The sequence below is a fragment of the Hesperophylax consimilis genome, chromosome 27, assembly GCF_061612785.1.
Source record: "Hesperophylax consimilis isolate HC1 chromosome 27, BYU_Hcon_1.0, whole genome shotgun sequence".
Taxonomy (NCBI): domain Eukaryota; kingdom Metazoa; phylum Arthropoda; class Insecta; order Trichoptera; family Limnephilidae; genus Hesperophylax; species Hesperophylax consimilis.
The window spans coordinates 4,422,752-4,445,524 of NC_142862.1; the positions used below are offsets into that span (position 1 = coordinate 4,422,752).

The following is a 22,773-nucleotide window of genomic DNA, read 5'->3' on the forward strand; positions in this document are numbered from 1 at the left end:
CACAATATAGTGAGTTCCACCGCGATTACTTTAAGTAATTATTGCCACAACACAACGAATGAATACTTAAACGATATTGACCACTTTCAATATAATAAACTTCCTTCTTTTCAAAGATTATGTACACGATAAAACGCCAACAAATTGCTTCCATTAATTCAATACTTCTCATTTTTCAAAACAAATGCATTCGAATTTCCACTGCGTTGTTGCCATTGTTCCGAATTTCAAACACTTCTCCAGCAAAGTGATGGTTAGGGATAGGTAGAAGCTGGATAAATGACATTTCCATTCCCTCATTTCAAAACCAAAGACACTTCTCATAGTCTTTTTTAAAAAGCGGTCTACTATGTTTTCGAGCATCCATGATGGGACCATCAGTAGGTCGTCCATTCTGCAGCCATTTTATGTGTGTATTTCTTGATGTTTTGTAATATGCCTGCCCGTAAATAGCTTATTTGCCCATTCCAACCAGCTGTAACCGTCTGCTATGCTTATGCTGTAGGGGGAAGTAATTTAAATGCCTTACCCTTATGTTAAAGGCAGATATTACTGAGGTACGTAAAACTTGAACAATACTTTTTTAAAGATCATCGATTTAGGCTGCGTTTATCACGGTGTTGGTTTCACATATATTATCTCAAGTTGACCTATTGCTAATTGGGAATATCTGGAGTAGGATCGCCATCGGCGTGGACCCGTACTGTATATTTATGTAGGTAACCCGATAGTTCCTAGAGCAGTATGCAATGGTCTGTGATCAGAAAATCATTCAACAAACAAATAAAAAATTGGATCGCATGAACATTTTTGTCATCTTTGCACAAGAATTTTTTGCAATAACGTCATAAACTTAATCCGAACATGCCTTAACAAACTTTAAAAAATCACGAAAATTAATCAAGCAGTTAATTGGTAAGGCCTATACTGACTTTACACGTGAAGCAGAGAATAGTATTATAACAGACCCCACTCGATTATGGTCTTACACGAACGATAAACGCCGCGGCTGTGACAAACTTAATCACATGACCTTTAATGAAAATCAATACAATGGATATTCTGAAATCGCAGAAGGTTTCGCAGATTATTTTCAATCAGTATTCAGCAACAATATTCCCAAACTTGACATTTCCTCTATAGCTTCTTCGTCACACAATGCTTTACCTGTTCAAATTCACGAAATTAACGATGATGATATTGTTGCCGCTTTTCACAAGCTAAAACCTAAATACTCTGTCGGTCCAGATTTTATACCACCCATCATACTCAAAAAATACTCAAAACATTTAATTCAACCTCTAAAGCACATTTTTAACCTTTCACTTCGTAATAATACCTTCCCTGAAATGTGGAAACTAACAAAAGTCACGCCTATACACAAAAAAGGCAAAAAATCGGCAATCGATAATTACAGACCTGTAGCTTAGGATGGAGCGACATTGCAAAAATCAAATCTCGGTATTGTAATAGCTGCCAAAAGATGCTTCATGTCATTCATATTCTCGTAAAAATACTAAAAAAAATCTAAACTTATGTCTTCATTCAACGACCTAGCGATTTCGTAAGGTAAAAAACGTAAATTTAGCCTTTTTTTCCCAAAATCTGAGTACAGTCTCAAAAATATAAAATAATATCCATTACTTTCAATTGCATTTACCTTATTGAACATTACATGTTTTATAAAAAAAAAAACACTGCACAAATTGCTGTTAAACTAGTGAGTTTGTGAGCGCTGTGGAGGTGGGGGGGATAATTTCGCTCCTATTGTTTCGTCGCAGAAACTAGATGCGACTTGCATCTAGTTTCGTTTCGGCTACCGCTGACCATAGACGTGTTAGAATCCTTGTCCGATTAAATTTTAACACATATAATTGTTGTGAAAATGAATGCAAATTACACGAGAAGCAAAATTTAATGTCCAATATTCGGGGCACCAACTAATTTGTTCTTACGATATGAGCGTAATCTTAACTCAAAAAAAACCGTCAGTATTCGACATAAAAAGTGTATTTCTGCAATTGTTGAAGGAATTTGGAAGCGCGCTTCTATTCCCATTGTTTCACACAATCAAGTGATGAAACTGATCCAAGATCATTATAACGAATACTTAAAACTTAAAAATTGGCCAAAAAAAAGTGTGCATTATTATGTTAAGTTAAATTCTTATAAAATCAAAATGAATAAACTTTTCGATATTGCTTCATGCAAATGTTACAATCTGAATATCTGTTCCTGCGAAAAGACGCGCAAGGTACCCACCAAAGAACAAGCATTCCTTCAAGACCAAAGATCCTCGAGAAAAATGATGCTGGGAGCAATAGACACTGACACAACAAAAAAATTACATCGGAAAATGAGGATGCAAGCTCGTTTATCTGAACTTGCTTCGAAGGTCAGCTCATCTACAGCATCAGCGACAAAACCACGTCAACCCTTTTTTGATGAAAATCAATCATTTTCTTCACATTCTTTGCAACCTCCAGAAAATTTCCGTATGATGTTAAAACTCCCCACTTTGGCCAGAATCTGCGATCAGTTTGGTTTGTCAGACAGGTCGGCATCAGCTGTTGCAAGTGCTACATTACAAGATTTTGGCATAGTAACCGAAGACGACTCTAAAATGGTGATTGATAGGAGCAAACTCAGACGAGCTAGACAAACGTGTCGCACTTCTTTAATAAAAACATGGCAGATGTCATCGGAGTCAACAAAAATTCGAAGTCTATATTTCGATGGAAGGAAGGATAAAACACTGTCTCAGGAAAAAATAGGGGATAGATATCATCGGAGAACGATTTCAGAAGAACATTATTCCATTTCATCTGAGCCGGGGTCTCAATATGTTGGACATGTTACACCATCATCAGGAACTGGCAAAAACATCGCAAAGAGCATGTTAGACCATTTAAAAATGAACGGTTTTAATTTAAATGATTTATCAGCGATTGGATGTGATGGGACTGCTGTCAATACAGGCAAAAAAAATGGAACTATTAGATTCATGGAATTGGAATTAGGTCATCCGTTACAATGGCTTATCTGTCAGCTGCATGCAAACGAACTTCCCCTTCGCCACTTGTTTCAACACTTAGATGGTGCTACAACAGGACCTAAAGAGTTTTCAGGACCTATTGGAAAACTTCTTTCAAGCAGCTCTAAAAACACCGTTATAAATTATTCAAAAATACACTTTGAGATGCACAAACTCAACGCAGAGGAATTGAAAAATTTGAGCACGGACCAAAAATACTTGTACGAAATATGTTTGGCAGTTACAACAGGTCACTGCCCACCAAATTTAGCAAACCGTCATCCAGGTAGTATTTGTCACTCACGCTGGTTGGCGACAGCAAACTCAATACTTCGATTATATATAGGAACAACTAACCCTTCAGTGAACCTAAAAATTCTTTGCTGAATATGTTGTTAAAGCATATGCTCCGACATGGTTTGAGATAAAGAGGCACCCGTCGTGTAAAGATGGGGCATTACATGTTTTTACTATAATAAAACTCACCCGATATTTGAGCACCGATCTACGAGATATAATTAATCCAGTGATTCAAAGAAACGCCTATTTTTGCGACCCGGAAAATCTGCTACTATCCATGATAATGGATGACAACCTTATTGTAAGCGAATTGGGTTTGAGACGAATATTAAAGGCGCGAGATAGATGTCCGAGTCCATCTGTTGTTAGAGACTTTATTATTCCAACAATAAACTTTTCAGCAAGTAAATATAACGATATTATCAACTGGCAGGAATGCGAAGTTACACCGCCACCGATACTATCCGAAATCAGTAATGACGACCTAGTCGAAATGATAAATAATTTCGGTGAAGAAAAGGACAGTATTGAATTTCCCAGATTTCCCTGCCACACTCAAGCAGTCGAGAGGTGCATCAAATTAGTTACCCAGGCATCGTTGTCTACAGTTGGGCCTGAAGCAAGAGATGGATTCATTCGGGCGACAATAAAATCTAGGCATATAATGCCCGAATTTCACACCAAATCTCATTTCAAAACACGATAAATATTATAAACCTTCGATATTGTTAAAAAAATTCTCTTTGATAAAGTATTTTATTTAATAAAAAAACATGTTTCTCAAAAACACGAAAAAAACAATAAAAAATCAATAATCCTCATCAAAAAACCAAAAATAGACCCCGCCTTGAAACTATGGTAATTTTATTTTTATTTTCACATGTGTTATGCACCTTATTAGCTATAAAACCCCTAATAAAATTGTATTTTTGGTATGAATATCGCTTGTTTATAATGCTTGGCAGAGTTTTCAGCGACTTTTTTCATACAATTTTTTTCTAAATATAAATGTGCTGGTTGTTGAATAAAGGAATGTTTCGATCGAGTTGATTTTTTTAGACGAAAAAGGTGTTATATAAAGGCAACTTTTTTTTGCTATTACAGTACTGGCATCTTTAAAAAAAAAAGTCCCATACAACGTCACTCCACCCTAATGTCTGTAGCTGTCTTATCAGCACCCGCAAAACTTTTAGAAACCATAATTTACTCACAAATATATACTCAAACAAAACATACACTCACCGAGAATCAGCATGGATTTCGCCCCACTCTATCACCCACAACAAACCTTATGAATCTCACCACCTATATAAATAAATCGTTTGAAAATTTTTTACATGTCGATGTGATTTATACAGACTTCGAAAAAGCATTTGATAAAGTCGACCATGATATTTTACTATTAAAATTGAGAGACATCAGATTCTCTCAGGATTTTCTCGCTTTTGTAGCTAGCTACTTACACAATCGTCGTCAGTATGTCAGTTACGGACACCAGTTCTCTCACGAATACAAAACTAACTCCGGGATTCCCCAGGGATCGAATCTAGGACCCCTCCTCTTTCTTTTGTTCATTAATGATATAGGCAAGACCATTAACCGCTCAAAATATCTCCTCTTTGCTGACGATATCAAACTTTTTAGAGCTATCAAAAGTTGTATCGATTCCATTCTTCTGCAGAATGATTTCGATTCTCTTGTCAAATGGTCGGAATTAAATAAATTGCCCTTCAGCATCCAGAAATGCAGTGTAGTTACATTTACAACATCAAAAGATACATTTCTATTCCCATATCACATTAATAAAAATATATTAACACGCAAAAACGAGATTCGTGACCTTGGGGTGATCTTCGAAGCAAATCTCTCTTTCAAATCCCACATATCTGACATTGTCTCCCGCGCCAACAAAATGCTTGGATTTGTTCTTCGTAATGCGAGATCATTTACTAATGGAATTGCGATACGGAGAACATACAAAGCACTTGTCCGCAGCATCCTGGAATACAGCTCCATTATTTGGGCCCCTTCTGAACAAAACCATATCTTAGAAATAGAAAAAGTACAACAAAGGTTTATGCGTTACCTGTATATGAGGGAATATACATACTATCCATTCCTGTATCCATCCTTGTTCTTAACAGGAATGCTCGATTTCAATACATTAGAAGCCCGCAGAAAAATATTTTTAGACAAACACTTTTTTAAGTTAATCTCTGGTACAATACACAATCCGCCTATGTTGAATGAGGTTAACTTTTATGTCCCTAACAATTATACTCGGAGATCCCATGCACTCTTATATGCTCCGAAAACGAGGACTTCTGCCTATCAGAACGCGCCAATAAACAGAGCGACTCAACTGCTTAACAATTCTGCATTAGCCATCGACATTTTCAACGTCACCTACAGACAATTCAGTAACTATCTTATTAAACATGTCACAGAATAGTAAAACTGCCTGTGTAAACGTTTTAATTTGTAATCTTCTCCATGATATATTGCTGTATAACAGTTTTATGGAGAACATGAAAAAAAAAAAAAAATCAATCAATAAATAAATCAATTAATAGTAATTAATATCCAAAATATGATTGACATGACATAAAAAAATCATGTGGTTTCGTCCATTATATGATTTTATATTAAGATGCAAAGAAAACTCCCACTATACCGGAGTACATGACACATGCACGGACATCAAGAGTGGAAGGGGGCTTTTCAAAAAGACAACCCCCGTGAACGGTGCTGTCGTCAGCGTAGCAATGAATTGGTGCACATTCAACTAGAGTCGGCGACAGCACAGATCCTTGTGGCACCCCCGCATTAATTTCGTGCAGAGAGGAAGAAGAGCCGTCAACTACGGTTTGAATTTGAGGAAATTAGAATCATAAACGATAAAAAGTTTTGAACATTTTGAAAAAAAATTTTAAGATTTATTGACAAAAAAATGAATAATAAATATTCGACTTAAAAAAAGCAACTTCTTCTCCAAATATAGTATACATATACAATGATATACATATTAATACAAATAATAATAATGGTCTTATCTTATCTTATCCAGAAACTAATTACATCATGTTTATTTATATACTCATATATATTATAGCTGCTAGAAGTAAATTTTACTTAAAATATTTTTTTCCTACTTCTCTTGATTCTGCGCAAAATAGATAATGTAATATCTACAATAATAAAATTAACACTCCTCTTCCAACCACAAGCTAATGCTTCTATGGAAGACTAGTATTAAATATTGTCATTTTAATTGTAAATCTTATTACTTATATTTACTTTTTCCTTTAATAAATAAAAAATTCTCTTGCTGTGAGAACGTCCGCAATTCAACTATGCAAGGTTAAATGGTTCCCATACGATGGTAACTTTCCGACAACCCCCGATGCCAGACAGAGAAATAGTTAGATACTGGAATATGCATCGCCAATTAGGATTCAAAAATATAAAAAGTACATAGATAATATAGAACTTATTCAAAATAAGTTAATAAAATATCTTACCTCTAACATCAACAATATCTTTGAATGTACATTTCAATCTTTGCAGCAAAGTAGCTGAATAACTTTTGTACATGGAATTTTAAACAATAACATCGACTGTACCTAACTTCTTTCCCTGATTAATGTTTAACATACCATTGAGACGTGTACGATACACAGGGATATTCCACACGCTTAATTACAAAACAAATGCAACTTCTAATTTACCAATTAACCGTGCTCTTCAGGAATTCAATTATATTCGTGTAAATTCAAACATCGAATTTTTTTCGAAATCGCTGCCCAAATTTAAAAGTGACATCATGTCAATAATATTATAAGCCAATCAATGCGCATACATATCTACATAAACACGTCACCCGGTAATTACTGAATATACATACCTACCACATTAAAACCTTTAAATATTTAATATTTGTAAACTGTTCCATCATTGTAACCAATGTACAGTTTGTTCCTATAATATTAAAAATATATACATTTATATATTTTTTAATAATTTCCACATGTTAGTTCACCTGGTTTCTTCACTGGGTTTACTTGTATCGCTATGTTGTTTATTTTCTATTATTTATCTTTAAAACAAGCTGAAATTTCTGGCGTTGTCCGGGCTTTACGCACAGTTTTTCGAAATCAGATGTTGACAGTAATCTTCAACTTATTTTGAACGACAAGTGTGCAAAATTGTATTAATAGTATCAAAATTATGATTTATGTGGTCTGAAAAAAGAAAGGGAGTGGATTCAAGTCACCTTCCTCTTGTTTTGAAGGATAAGCGCGCAAAATTTCATAAATCTCGGATAAAATCTGTATATTTGTTTAAAAATCCAATCCAAGCTGCCCGCCTCAGAGACGCTTCTTATTTAAATAATAATATATTTATTTTTATATAAATTCCACACAGGAGACCCTGGGAATAATAATTTCCGTCGTGGCCTATGTCATCTTCAGGGATGATGTGGGTAGGGTCTTTTAAGGAGTGAACATGGTTCTTGCAAAGGGGGCGAAAACATAGAGGTTGGCAAATCGCACAGCCGAGCTGTTTAACTTAAGAACGAGTCGTAAAAACGACCCGTCCTCACGTAACGAACGTCAATCGTGTACAAATGTAAATACAATTTACTAAATTTGCACTATTCTGACACGTTTGCTGTACAAATGTTCTTTTATATTTAAATTTGAGATGTAAATACGGCGCTTTAAAAAATATTATTATTTACTGATCCGATTGACCTAAATAAATATATATGCATCAATTATAATATATTTATGTAACTCTTGGGAGTAAAATCGCAATGAATATACTTTATTTAATTTAAAAACAAAACAAAAAAATTCACAAAATTTTTATATTCCCCTGTAGATATCGATATAATGTAAACATTATACGTAATATTATGTCTGTAAGTATTGAATTATATAGCGTCTTGCTTACTCCACTTCAATTAGGCTTTAAATGTGTGTTATTTGCGTGAAGAGACGCTAGTGTGCACAGAACGCAAGTAAGCCTCGCAATTTAGTATTAAATATTTGATAAAGATTTAATAGTATTAATTTGACAGATTTTTGATTGAACCTTAGAAAAACGATTCAAATAAAAATATTGAAACAATTAATAATAAAATATTGTAGAAAATGTTTTTTTACTTTAAAATAAGTGCGATAATTAATACCCATTAATAAGGTTTGAGGAATACAGGGTCGACGATTTTGAGTTTTCAGCCCCTTATTCCTCTTCAATTTCAATATTCGACAAATCTGTATTCTTAATTAACTCAAATTATTTCTTAGGTCATTTTTGTAATTTAAATTGAAGCAGACGAAAATACCTTTTCACCACTTTTTTGTATTTGTATTTCATTATATTTGCATATTAGGTAAGACCAAAAATTTATATTAAATAATTACCAGTAACTCAAAATAATTGCTGAAGTTGCGTCTGAAATAATGACAAATTGTATTCTTTACTGGCCTATATTTCATTTGAAACAAAATATATATAATATCACAAAGGTAGCGTCACACAGTGGGCTGAAAATCGCCTTTCATAGACATAGAGACTTGAATTTTCAAGGGTATTTTTTTTGGCTAGAAATGGATTCTGCTGATCATTACTATGCTATAAAATGTCGTACGAAGCAATTGTGTATACAAATGAAGGAGTTATAATTTTTTTAAGAAAAATTTGTATGGCGCTGACATTAAAAATGAGGCTATCTCTGGAATCATAAGGTTGGCCGTTCTATCCTTACACAAAGATAATACTACTATTTATTTGTATTTTTTTGACATACTTCATATTGTGGCGCAAGGTGCGATTTTTTTTTTTTAATCCTCAAAGTTATACAATTTTTTCTTAAAAAAATTATAACTCCTTCATTTGTACACGCAATTGCTTTGTACGACATTTTATAGCATAGTAATGATCAGCAGAATCCATTTCTAGCCAAAAAAAATACCCTTGAAAATTCAAGTCTCTATGTCTATGAAAGGCGATTTTCAGCCCACTGTGCGACGGTAGAGTCCATGTAAATCTTCAGTTGAGCCACATCCTTCTTTATTATTATTTTTATTTTAAGTATCTGTTCGAGGTCACTTCCAATGATATATCTATTTTTGTTATTATGGGTGTGTTAAAATTAACGCAAGTCACCCTGACTTATGTATTATATAATGTTATTACATTTTTACGTATCACCAATATTATTGTGAACGTTGTCATCGTGATATTACATCATTGGTTTTATCTTATCTTATAAATAAGGAGCGGAAAATTTTGCGCATTTAAAAGCACCAAAACGTGATTAAAAATCCAAGGGTTTAGAATAAAAGGAAAGAATAACATACAAAAGAAATTATTTAAGACGATGCAAATGATTTTTAAACGAAAATCACAAACAGGTTTTTGGTTTTGTTAAAATTCTAAATTCATTTTTTCTATGCAAAAGTAGTTGCCATTCTTTACAAATTAATTTTTAGACCATTGATTTATTAAAAATTTTCTTTGTATCCTTGTTATTTAAAAAATATATTTGGTGAATCTGAAAAATCTGTGAATGTTTGATAGAAAAGTAAAAACGCAAGTCACCCTGACTTAACTATTATATAATATTATTACATTTTTGCGTGTCACCAATATTATTGTGAACGTTGTCATCGTGATATTACATCATTGGTTTTATCTTATCTTATAAATAAGGAGCGGAAAAATTTGCGCATTTAAAAGCACCAAAACGTGATTAAAAATCCAAGGGTTTAGAATAAAAGGAAAGAAGTACATAAAAAAGTAATTATTTAAGACGATGCAAATGATTTTTAAACGAAAATCACAAACAGGTTTTTTTGTTTTGTTAAAATTCTAAATTCATTTTTTCTATGTAAAAGTAGTTGCCATTCTTTACAAATTAATTTTTAGAGCGTTGATTTATTAAAAAATTTCTTTGTATCCTTGTTATTTAAAAATATATTTGGTGAATCTGAAAAATCTGTGAATGTTTGATAGAAAAGTAAATGTAAATATAGAGTTCTTTGAATAATAAGATTTACCTATATCATATCTATAAGTATTTACAGTATGTTGACTCTTCGTATATTCTTCAATACTCTTTATTTCGGCTTTCAGATATGTTGTCCTACGTCCTTTATGCCGTGATCGGTTTGGTAAGCTTCATACTCCTGTACCTGAGATGGGAAAACAACCACTTCAGCTCGCGGGGAGTCAAGAGTCCTCCAACCTACGTGCCCTTCTTGGGCCACATGGTGAAGATTATCCAGAGAAAGGAGCACTTCAAGGACTGGATAGCCAGAATGTACAAGTACAGTCCTGGGGAAAGGTAAGGCAAAAGAATCTTCGTAATAGAATATCAAAAATATGAAAACATTCCATATCATGCTTATAAAAAACCATTTCGGAGAAACAGGTTAAATAATAGTAAAAAATAACAACCATCGGATAAACTTAAAGCTACTTCCACTTTTCTCGATTCCGCTTTCGCCCTTTTATAAAATATATCCACCTAACGTGCTTTCTTATTCCTCTCAGTTAATCTTCGTTAGTCTTGAATACCATCGAAGGACGCTTAGTTTATTTGGTTTTCGATCCTATTGATTTTCTCTTTTGTGTATCTTTAAGCCTTGTCCGAATCTCCCTTCCCTCGCATTTCTTTCATTTTCTATTTTAGAATTTTTTTTAAGTAGTTATACCTGTAGAGATCTAACATCCCAAAATCAAAAATCTTACCGCATACTTTATATTTCAGATACATTGGAGTCGTTCAATTCCTCAGTCCAATGGTGATAATCACAGACTTGGAGCTCATCAAACAAATTGCCATCAAAGACTTTGATCACTTCACCGACCATCTGGGAATAGTCGATGAGACACTGGATCCAGTATTTGCGAACAATCTGTTCACTCTTGGAGGTTTGTTATTGAGTTTCTAAACGTTTTGTCTAAACTTATTCATTTCAGCCTCGGAATATAACCCAATTCCAGGAGCTTTCCTCACATGGTCCCTGCACGGAGGAAAACGGGAACGGCCAAAGCCATTTCAAGCAACGTTTCAATTCTGAATGGTGGTCTTACACCATGGCGATACTGAAAGTATCTTTCACTCTGGAACGTGCCACATGTATACTATATATTATTTTAAAATAGTAATTTGTGAAATAACATAAATTACTATTTTTAAAGAAAATCTACTTGCGCACCCCGGAATTCAAAACAAAATAAAAGAAATCAAGGCAAAGACATTGCGCGTCACTAGCACGTTTCTTATCTGTCTCTGATCTCACACTGATCTATTTTTGGGTCATTTTCACTTGGGCATGATTTTTTATGTCCTTTTCCACAATATTCTTTCTCGTGATTTAGGTGCGCATTTAGGATGTACAGAATCTTGCGATAGAATTGAGTTCTGGTGTACATTAAGTTGTTTATATAAAAATATGCAAACACTAAATACTGATTGACAAAAGATTACCACAAAAATACACAAAACACACCTTACATAATTATTGCTGTTATAATTCAAATAACAACATTTAAGTTTTATGTAAATTAAATCTTCAACACGGGAGATCTCGATGAGGATATCATTATTACAAAGAAAGAAATACAATAAAACATATATTATCATTCTGAAATCAGGGCCCTGATGCAATCAAACCGATTACTTGTCTCAAATGATTACGCGTTCAATAGAATAAAAAAATAAATCAATACATGTTCAATGTCCAGGTCAGAAATGGCGACATATGAGAGCCACCCTGAGTCCAGCCTTCACCAGCTCCAAGATGAGGGGGATGTTCGATTTCGTGGCAGAATGCGGACAGAACATGTCAAATTACTACCTGGAACAAATGAAACAGCCAGATAATAAAAGTAGGCATTACTGCAATATCAATTTTTTTTGTACCTACCGAAATAAATCATTCCTAGTTTTAATCTCATCTTTTTAGGGAGAAGGATTTTTTTTAAAGAATCGGTATTTTATTTTCAGAGAGGGGTCTAGTCGAAGTAGAGATGAAGGACGGCTTTACCAGATACTCTAATGACGTCATCGCCACCTCGGCCTTCGGGTTGGAAGTAGACTCGCTTAAAAACAGGGACAACGAGTTCTATCAGATAACCAATGAAGCCACCGGTTATTTTATGACTCAGCTCGTCAAGACTAACCTTTTGTATTCGGCCCCTAGATTGATTAAAGTAAATCTAATGTGTTTGAATTAATTGAAAAAAAATCAGAGTTCCTTGTGTGCGTTACCGAAAGACCCGTTTTGTGAAAATAGAAAAATCAAAGAACAAAACCTATAAATTCCGAATTGTTGTAAAACAATGGATTGTACATAGGAACAGGGTTGTGGAGATATGGGAATTGGTAGAAGAACATGAAATAACCATTTTTTACTTCAATAGACCCCGTTATATCTTTTCGAAATTCCGTAATATTTTTGGTGTTCTAATTGAATATACCGAAAATATTTTTTATGGTAAAGTATATTGCCGTACATTCAAATTTTGCCTCAGTATTTGGAATCCCCAGTATCAAAATTATTCTGTAAACATCAATTATTATTAAACACCTGTCATATCGCCTTAGTAATCATCATTTTAATCTTTATAGTAATTTAATTTTTGGTTATTATGCCGTGTTGCGCCACCTCCCTCTTAAGCCAACGTTTCAGACAACTTAAGAGTGTCCATCATCAGGGCAGATCTTCATGATCTTTTATAATCATTTTGATGTTTAATCTCTCAAGAACAGGAATAATATCTACTCCAAAAATAAATCACGATAATGTTTTTGGCCGTGAAAATCTCAAATCGTAGCAATTTAATCCTATTTATCTATACAAACGTAGTAAAATCACTGATGCGTTATGCTTATACAAAATTGTGAACTGTGTTATTGATTCATCGTATATATTTGATATGGTTGCGTTTCGTTGCCTTAAACGCCTCACCACATCGAATAATTTATTAATTCATTAATACATTATAAGTATACCACATTATAAGTGTGCGCGAAGTTCATTAATGGGACGTATCTGCAAAAAAATCAACACGCAACGAAATGTAGACATTTTCAATTGTACCTTGAGAACATATTTATAACATCAAATTGGTTGTAGAATTTTGATGCTTTTTTTTACTGTTTTCACTGTTGTTATTGTTTATGTACATAGAACATATGTTATATTGTTTATGTTTTGTTTTGTTTTGTTCACATTATAGTATAAACATCGACCAAATATCGTTATTACCAGTGTATGATTATTTGTTTTGTATATGAAGATAATTAATCATAATAATATTAACAGTTTATTCTAGAATTTAAGGAGGGGTAGTACAATGCAATACATTCCATATTTTAAATAACAAAGAAAAAGTTAGACAAATAATAAGAAAAACGAATTAGATTAAACCACAAAACTTAGATAGGTATATGAAATAAATAGCGAGAGCGAAAAAATAATAAATGCGGAAAAGACGTGAAAAATTTTAAGCCTGCATCAGCCATTAATGAAGTAGTACCGTCTCCCGTCTCCAGAAGGCCATGAGAATGGAACTTAATTTGTGTATCGTATATTAATTTTACAATAGAGTTATCTCACATATAACGGTTTGATTCCTAAACAGAATAACACAAAGATTAAAAAAATACTTCCCATAAAAAAATTAAAAAAACAATTTATGAATTCATTTCAGTTTTTCAAAGTTACTATAATGACTGAGAAAGTCCAGAATTACTTCAGGCGCCTGGTAGGCGAAACGATGAAAACCAGGGAAAAGCACAATATAGTCAGACATGACATGATCAAGATGCTCATGGATACCAAGAAGGGAATGCTGAAGCACGAAGACGACAAATATGGAGACACCGTTAAGGAAGGATTTGCCACTGTGGAGGAATCTCATGTGGGGAAAGAAACGGTCCGGAGGAGTAAGTATCGATTTCTTCTGGTGGTTAGCTTAACATCAGGGCAATCTTAATCCAGCAGGTTGCAGCCTGAACTGCACTTGTTCTATGTTCCAGTCACATAGAAGTAGATTACAAAGCCATTAGTTTTGGAGTCTTTCATCAATCTTTCTCTTACTTAGATCATCAATAATTGGTTAACCTTCTATTTTTTATCCCTGTTAATATAATGAATATGTTGGATCATTAAAAAATGAAAAGAGGAAAAATTTAAATTATCCCAGGATATTTTCAAGAATTGCCAATTTATATTATCCACATTGAGAAAGCTATGATCTCCATGATAATGCTTGGTTTTGTGTCCAGGTTTCCTCGCCATTCAGAAAAGTTATAAGGCAGTCACAACGTCTACAATGTCACATACCTTTATATCATAAACATAACATTTTTCATATGACTTCAATTCCAGATCAAGTAGTAGAGACTTTTATTTTAAGATTTCCACCTAGGTTAAGCGTTCTAACTGCACCTACGGTAGATCCGGAGCTATGGATAATACATAGGTTATGCGAACATTTGTTATTACCCCCAGAATGGACTGACGATGAACTGACTGCCCAAGCCGTACTCTTTTTGTTTGCTGGCTTTGAGACAACTTCGACCCTCCTGAGCTTCATGACCCATGAGCTGACGCTGCACAAGGACATCCAGCAAAGGCTGCAAGAAGAGGTTGATGAGCTAGCCAGCACCAATGGGGGCAAACTTAACTACAATGATCTGCAGGGGATGAAGTACATGGACATGGTTGTGACAGGTCTGTCTGGGCAAATGAACCCTTTAAATAATTTATTGAAGGAATTGCGATACAGACCACTCATCCGCAACACGCTGGAAAACAAAGCTGGGGACGAGGAGCTGTGCTGAATCATGTTACTCCTGATATAGTTGACTGGCTGAGGGTACATCTAATACCACTTTCTTATTCCTTAATCAAAAATTTTAAAAAGTCTTTTTTGACAAACGCTTTGTTATCAGAAAGCGTGCTTACCTCATGTATTCGGATAGTTAAGGTAACTTTTTTTAAAGATACTTTCGTTTAACGGTTATGCATTAGAAAACAGCAGATTTTCTAAATATAACACTGTTTTCTTCCAGAAACCCTCCGCTTCTGGCCACCTGCTGTGTTTGTTGACAGAAAATGTACCAAAGCATACAATCTACCTCCAGCAAACGATTCTAGCAAACAATCTTACCAGGTAAGAAAATAATTTTAAATGAGTCTTGATGAAAATATTGTGAGATTCTTTTAAGAGTTTGCTGGATATAGTGTCAGTCATTTGCTGAAGCTTCTGTCGCCAATATATGAGTGGATAAAGGTATCAACGTAACAGTTTTCTTAATTTTTTTTTCAGCTCAAACGTGGGCAAGGAATTCTGTTTCCAATTTATTCCATCCACCACGACCCGCGCTACTACAAGGACCCGGAATCCTTCGATCCGGAGAGATTCTCCGACGCAAACAAGGGAGACATCAAACCATCCTCCTTTCTTCCATTTGGAATCGGCCCCAGAAATTGCATTGGTAAATTTATCAACTCACCAATTAATTTAACGTTTCAAAAAAATATATTGCTTACACACTTAATTACAATCCGTACTAGATATTTACTAAACCTTTTGATTTAAAATATATTTATGTGTTTGGTTGCGTATTTTGGTCTCAGATCCAAATTTAAGTTTTGCATGAGAAAGCAGCGCAGCCGTCAGTAGAGTTGCGCAGTTGGGAGATGACTCTGGACCGATGAGGATGACGGTGGTGAGTCGATACCGCGTTGGTGGAGACCGTACTCGTGGATGTGTTCAGCACTGGTGAAGACGTGGAGTCTTCCAGGTACTCCAGTGTGAACAAGGTATCCGAAGATGCGATGGGCCTGGTCGGCAGACGTACGGGAGATGCAGGCAAGCGACGATACCACGGGGCCAAAGCGCAGACCGGCGAAGTTTTCACAGGGTCTAGGCGCGTGAGGAGCGCTGGCCAGGAATGATAACCGAGGCCAGGGCGCTGATGTGATCCTGAGAATTCCATAATAATTTGTAGTCTGTGCAGAGCCGGGTGTAGGTGAGTAGGTCCGCGGGGGAAACCGGCGTTGGTGGTCGGCCGCTTCAGCAGTGTTACCGAAGCTCCCGATTTTTCGGGAGATCTACCGATTTTTCACTTCATCTCCCGATCTACCGAAATGGCACCAAAATCTACCGATTTTTCGGTGTTCTCAGCGATTTATCGTTTCTCGTCGATTCTTTGTTTATGGTCCGCACAACAGGCAAATAATTGTCTATGGTTAAAAAAAAACTAAAAAATTCCCCGGATTCGGGAATTGACCAGAATATTTACAAAATACTGCAATCTAAGCATATCTCTATTATACGCGGTTCACACGGGACGACTTTTGTCGGTCAACTTTTGACGTTCGAGTATGACCATCGCCATTTTGGTTTTACTTGTCGTTCGAGTTTTTCACCGAATCGCCCCGTGTGAACACATGTTTCAACTCGCTTGTCTTTTTTAGTTACTCGCGGGAAAAAGTAAAATTTGAAACGGACCTCCTTCGGCGAGGAGTATTTTTATTGTAATTAAATTTAATCTAATAAAATATAACAGGAGGAACAAATTGAAAGAAGCTATGAACGTTATTAATTAGGCATTTATTCTATAGTTCCGATTAGAATGGGTTAATTAATTAATTTAATTAATTATAATTTTCAGTTGACGCCATTTTGAATGTCAAAATCGCTTCAACTTAAATCGATACGTGTGAACCAAATCTTGTTCAACTTTTTTCGTAAAATAAAAGTCGGCCAACAAAAGTCGAAACGTCAGAACGCGCCATTATAGACCAATACGAACCGATCAATTACGAGTTACGAGCTGTGCTGTGATTTATAATTTATTACGTAACGCCAACTCCTCTTGCCTCTCCGTTTGCGTTTTTCAGTGCTTTGTTCTACGAACGTTTTTCTTTAATTATGACGAGCTCAGACTCTGATGCAGGCGAAGGTACGAGTAGGAGCATTGCTAAAAAAAAGAAATATTCCCAATTATATAAAAAAGGAGTGGGAAATTTTTCCCGATTAATATTTTAAATTAAAATATAAATTTTTTCGTTTCATTTAATTGTACACATCCCGATGACGACGGTCGTTACTTGTATGAATGTCGCTCACTTTTAAAAGTAAGTAGGTATTACATGATTTTTGACGTCTCGCAAAGTGACAGGTGACAGTCCAAGGTCGATGTTTCACAAAAATTTGCGCCGAGTTGCCAGACGTAAAATAAGTCCCCGTTAAACGTTAGGGCAAATTGCGTTATTCCACGGGCAACATCTACAATAATCATATTGACGGCGCTGCTTATGGGTTTTTTCGTTAGTTGTTAAGGTTATGCTTCGGAATAATAAAAGGGATTCGTATTAATAAAATAAAATAAAATAAAATAAAATAAAAAATAAATAAAATAAAAAAAGTATTATTGACAAAGGAGAAATTTTGCTAAAATAATTCTAGTGATCTCCCGATTTCTAAGAAAATCTCCCGATTTCTCACGATTTCTCCCGATTTTTAGGCGTAAATTCTCCCGATTTTGAATTTTTGAGTTCGGGAACACTGCGCTTCAGTGTGTAGCAAGCAGTAGCAGCGCTCGCATGTTGGTCACTCGTAAAACTGCTAATTAATGGCTGACTGAGTACATCTCGACGCGCCTCATTATATAGCCGCCCGGTGCATCGAGAACATTTCAGGCCTGTAGGTAGAAACGCCGAATGCTCGCATTGCGTCTAGAGAGTTCCCGCTACAGTGCCTTTTGCATTGGCGATCGTTCCAGAATATTCTCGTAGCATCGCTACAAGTATGTAATAAGTTTGAAATGGTGATACGAGGAGGAATATAGGAAAAGGATGTGAGATGATCCATTATGCCGCATTAATTTATGATAATACATGGTTCGATGTTTCTGAAGTTTGCTAAGAAGGTCAAAATTATGAAATTGTGTGTTATACTTATCATATACTACCGGGATATTTTGAGGAACGTTAGTTCTGAATGCAAGCAAATTAAAATATTCGGTTTGTCTGGTTGATCTTGACGGTCTATTGATTTTAATAAAGTAAGTGCGAGTTTGGGTCAGTATTAGGAATGTTTATTGAGCCCCAGAGGAAACCATCCTCTACATATTTATTTATATCCTAAATAAAATGCGGAGTTTGCCTTCACATCATCCAATTAGGTACTTATATTAGGTCATGCATCTTTCCTTATAAATAAACCTTTTTGGTAGTATGCCACATTCTATCTTTTCTTCAGATTTGTAAATATCGTTCAAGCCATGAATTGGCATATTAAATTTTTTGTATCTTGTCCACCTGACTATTTTATTACTATGTCTGTGTTTCTGTCTTTTTCAACTGCCCCAAAATTTCCAAGACTAGATTATTGTGTTTTATTATTAGTTTACCTTTATATTCCAGGTTCCCGTTTCGCCCTGATGGAAGCCAAAGCCTGTATTTACCATCTTCTCCGCAATTTCGACCTCGTGAAGATTCCGCGCACCCAGGATCCGCTTCAGTTGAGGAAAGACTCTTTCAATATGGCCGCGCGCGACGGATTTTGGGTTGGTCTAAAGCCAAGAAAATAAATATACGAAAACACAACATGTGTACACATATAGATATTGTTTATAAAGTATCTTTATTATTTTGAATATATCTGGGAGCAGTGTTTGTACATCCAACGAAGTATTTTTATTTTACTACTGTAGTTTTAGTTCAGGTATCTATTGGGAAGATGACAATATGGAAAGAGGATGGTACACTCATTCACACTATATGTATCAACTGTGTAAGCATTACATCTCGCTTGCACACATGCTCTTTCATTCACGCATTACATTATTGAAACCAACACTATTATCTATTGAGTACCTTTCATGATTTGGCGTAATGCAGCCATTTGTTTTTCATACTTGATTATTTCGTTTAATGGAGGTTAATATGGAATGACGAGGTTATTTTCGATCTAACATTTTCGAAGCCCCCCATTCTTTATTTAACAGATAATCAATTCCACTGGCCTGTCTTGGCCTTAGATGTTGAAAAGTTTTATTTATTCAAATTGACGACAGCAAATTTTTTCAATTTAATGTAGGTTACACTTCTAGGTTGTTTCTGTTCACTTCGTGTTTTTAGATTTTCTCATCCCCAGGTACTTGAGAAAATCGAATAAGAAACTAGAAAATAAATAATATTACTATCAGCCTGAACACACAAATATAAATTGAAAAAAACTTCACTAAAATTCATAATACAATCTAGCCACCTAATAGGAAATTTAGTATTTAACAATGCATTTTCTACAAAAATAAAATTGGTTGCATGTGAAAAAATAAATACGCAATAATTGTTGAATAAAATACTAATATTTATTGAATTATTTGGCTATTAAAAATAAACCGACGTAGCACAGTGGTTCAGCGCACCTGTCCGGCAATCAGATGGTGCGGGTTCAATTCCCGTCGGCGGCATTTATTTTTTCTCGGAAGATTTTTTAAATTTTCAGGTTAATAATTATTGCTTATATTAAGTTTTAAATAGTAAGTAAATAAATAAATATTAGTGAATAAGTTTTAGTAAATAAATATGAGTTAGTAAATATTGGTAACTAAATATTAGTTCATAAGTATTAGCAAATAAATAAATATTAGCAAATAAATAAATATTATTGTTTTAGTATGAGTAAATAAATATAAGTAAATACATATTAGTACATAAATATAAGTGAATAAGTATTAGTAAATAAATATAGATAAGTAAATAAATATTAGTAAATATATGTATATAACAAATTAAGTACATAATAATACGTAGAACATAAATCAAGAATTATAATTTTTTTAATGATAAACTAATCTTTATAAGAAAAGGTTTTATGCATAGCACAAAGGATAACAAATTATTATAAGCAATAATTAGTCACCTAAAATATCAATACAAATTGAAAATATCTCCCGAGTGAAACTAAATTTCCGTCTCTTGCATTTATTTTTACAATACACAAAATAAAAGGTAATGGTTAGAGGCGTTGTCCCTGTGAGACACATCCTGGGTTCGATTCCCAGTTAAGAAATTTTTAATTTTCTGTGTCTTATTCTGTTTCATGTTTCGTTTGGATTTATTTGTATTGTCTTCTTATTCAATGATATGTTATACTGATGGGTATTACCTTCAAAGTTATTAAAAGTAAAATTATTCCAATAAAAATTGAAACTTTGAGATTTCAAGATTGGAGGCTACAAACCAAATACAAATTACATACAAATAGACTTATTATCTGATTTCGCCATACCCACTGTAGCTCTTTAATCATATTGTGTTTACAAATACTTGAGATTAGTGTCAACACTAGTGATGGCACTATCAAAATGCTTAAATAATCGAAAGATCTAATCGATGTAAAAAGTTAAATAATAATCGTCCAGTTTGAAGACAACTTTATTTTTATTTAACGAACCTCTTAATGCTATAAAATAAAATAAAAATATTGTAACATTAAAAAGTAATTGCATAACAAAAGAGAAAAGTCCCAATAAACTATTTATTAGTAGTTTCACATTGAAAGGGTGGCTGCGTGGCGAGTACCAGCAGAGCGGCGTGGATTTGATTTTTATGAAAATCTACAGTTTTATTCAGAGATTGATGAAATTTTGCACACTTGTCCTTCAAAACAAGAGGAAGCTCACTGTCTTCATGATATTTCAAAAAAACTCTACGTAAAGCCTGAGAGGGACTCCAGACAGTAAAATAACAAAAATACATCTTTATAGGGATTTATTGTTGGGGTATTATACCGTGTTGCGGTACCTTCTTCTTAAGCCAAAGTTTCGGACAGCATAGCAGTGTCCATTATGGGTGTCTTTTACCAGGGCAGTGGTGTAATTACATCTGCCCTGAAGAAGGAGGTAGCGTAACACAGCATAATACCCCAAAAACACTATAATACTTTTGGCCGTGAAAATATCAAATAATAACAAATATAATCTTTTTCATATCATGTAAGCACTAGGAATAACACTAATAATATCTAACATAAATAAAAATAAAAACAAGAATTAACTATCGCCGACTAAAAAACATATTATATTTTTTTCTATTTGATTCGAATTGTTGTGTCGAATAAATAAGTTGATTATATTAAAAATAAAGTGTTCAAAATATTCTGTCGGAAGATTTTTTGTAGATTATTTTTAGAACCAAAATGTGTACACGAATAATAATAATAAAGAGTTTATTCCGAAATGTGGGTAGGTTTGTTTAATCCCATAAAACAAATACAATAATAAAGAACCAACTTTTTAAATGCGTTAAACATTAGATTGATGGGGCCAATACCTTTCTCCAGTGTCGTGCGATGCTTGAGTCTGGACTCTGGCGGGATTCCACGATGAGGACATTTATGGAGTTGTTTGTCCTCTTCCTTAAACCTGCTACCCGGACTCTTATGAGGGCTTACAAAACCCGGTACTCGTCCTCCCGTAAGCATGTTGGAAGCGCTGCAGTATATGGAAAGGCCAAACATCATGCGGTAGGCGTTTTTATACTGCACGCGTGGCCTTTCGATGCTGCTCTTCTTAAAGTTGGCCCAAAGCTCGCAAAAGGACGAAAAAAATGTAAGGAATAGCATTCGTTTTATACGTGCAAAGCCGGAACCTTCAACTGAGCTTATTTCTACTTTATGCTGAGCGCTCGTCTTTGCCGGTCGAAGTCATCGTCGTCCGTCAGTTTACTGTTGATGATGTGGCGTAGATATTTTGTTTCTTCTATCACTTCTATAATAATAATAATATAATAATAACATAACATTTATATAGCGCAGTTTTGTGTTGTTTCACTTCAAGTGCGCTTAACTATAATAAACTTAAAATAAAATTTCCTATTGTGTTCCTTTAAAAAAATTAATTACATAACATGAAATAAAGAATAAACGGTTTACACAAAAGCAGAGAATAAAATTTAACAATAACAGTGCCATTTTAGTAGTGGACAACAATAAAAGACAGTGACAGTGCACGGAAAATAAGAACTTTAAAATTAAAATATTATATAAAACAGGAAAACATTAAAATATTATATAATAGGTGGACATTAAACATAAAAGTACAATAAGGAGGAAACCGAAACCAAACAATTACCGGAAAACTTCAAAACCTGGCTTTTTATAGTATATTAAAAAGAAGCTTAGATTCATGAGAATATAAATGATTTCAAATTATTAAATATGATTTTTTGAATAATTTTGTTTTTAAAACCCGTTTAAATTCAGCCAAATTTTGTATATTGGTAAGGGCTGGGGGAAGTTTATTCCAAATGAGTGGGCCAGCTACACGAAAAGAGCGATCATAGTAGATCATCTATGCTCGCCGTTCAAGAAAGCTGGTGGAATTCTTATTGAAC

The 22,773-nt window shown here is 34.3% G+C and overlaps 1 protein-coding gene across 1 annotated transcript; it reads left to right on the forward strand.

Moving 5' to 3' along the window:
- The first annotated feature begins 8,279 nt into the window (after window positions 1-8,279).
- LOC149410501 (cytochrome P450 9e2-like) lies at window positions 8,280-19,058 on the forward strand. Its single transcript, XM_089647969.1, has 10 exons — window positions 8,280-8,357; window positions 10,478-10,688; window positions 11,115-11,278; window positions 12,095-12,238; window positions 12,357-12,562; window positions 14,066-14,300; window positions 14,869-15,090; window positions 15,432-15,532; window positions 15,689-15,857; window positions 18,796-19,058. The coding sequence occupies exons 2-10, from the start codon at window positions 10,480-10,482 to the stop codon at window positions 18,960-18,962; spliced, it is 1,617 nt and encodes a 538-aa protein (XP_089504095.1). The 5' UTR covers window positions 8,280-8,357; window positions 10,478-10,479; the 3' UTR covers window positions 18,963-19,058.
- Window positions 19,059-22,773: the final 3,715 nt, after the last annotated feature.

Bases quoted from the DNA above. Each gene is read 5' to 3' on its own strand.
- LOC149410501 (XM_089647969.1), top strand. From the start codon at position 10,480: ATGTTGTCCTACGTCCTTTATGCCGTGATCGGTTTGGTAAGCTTCATA. The intron at 11,279-12,094 runs GTTTGTTATTGA...TTCAATGTCCAG, and splicing joins CAATCTGTTCACTCTTGGAG to GTCAGAAATGGCGACATATG. The intron at 14,301-14,868 runs GTAAGTATCGAT...TATTACCCCCAG, and splicing joins GAAAGAAACGGTCCGGAGGA to AATGGACTGACGATGAACTG.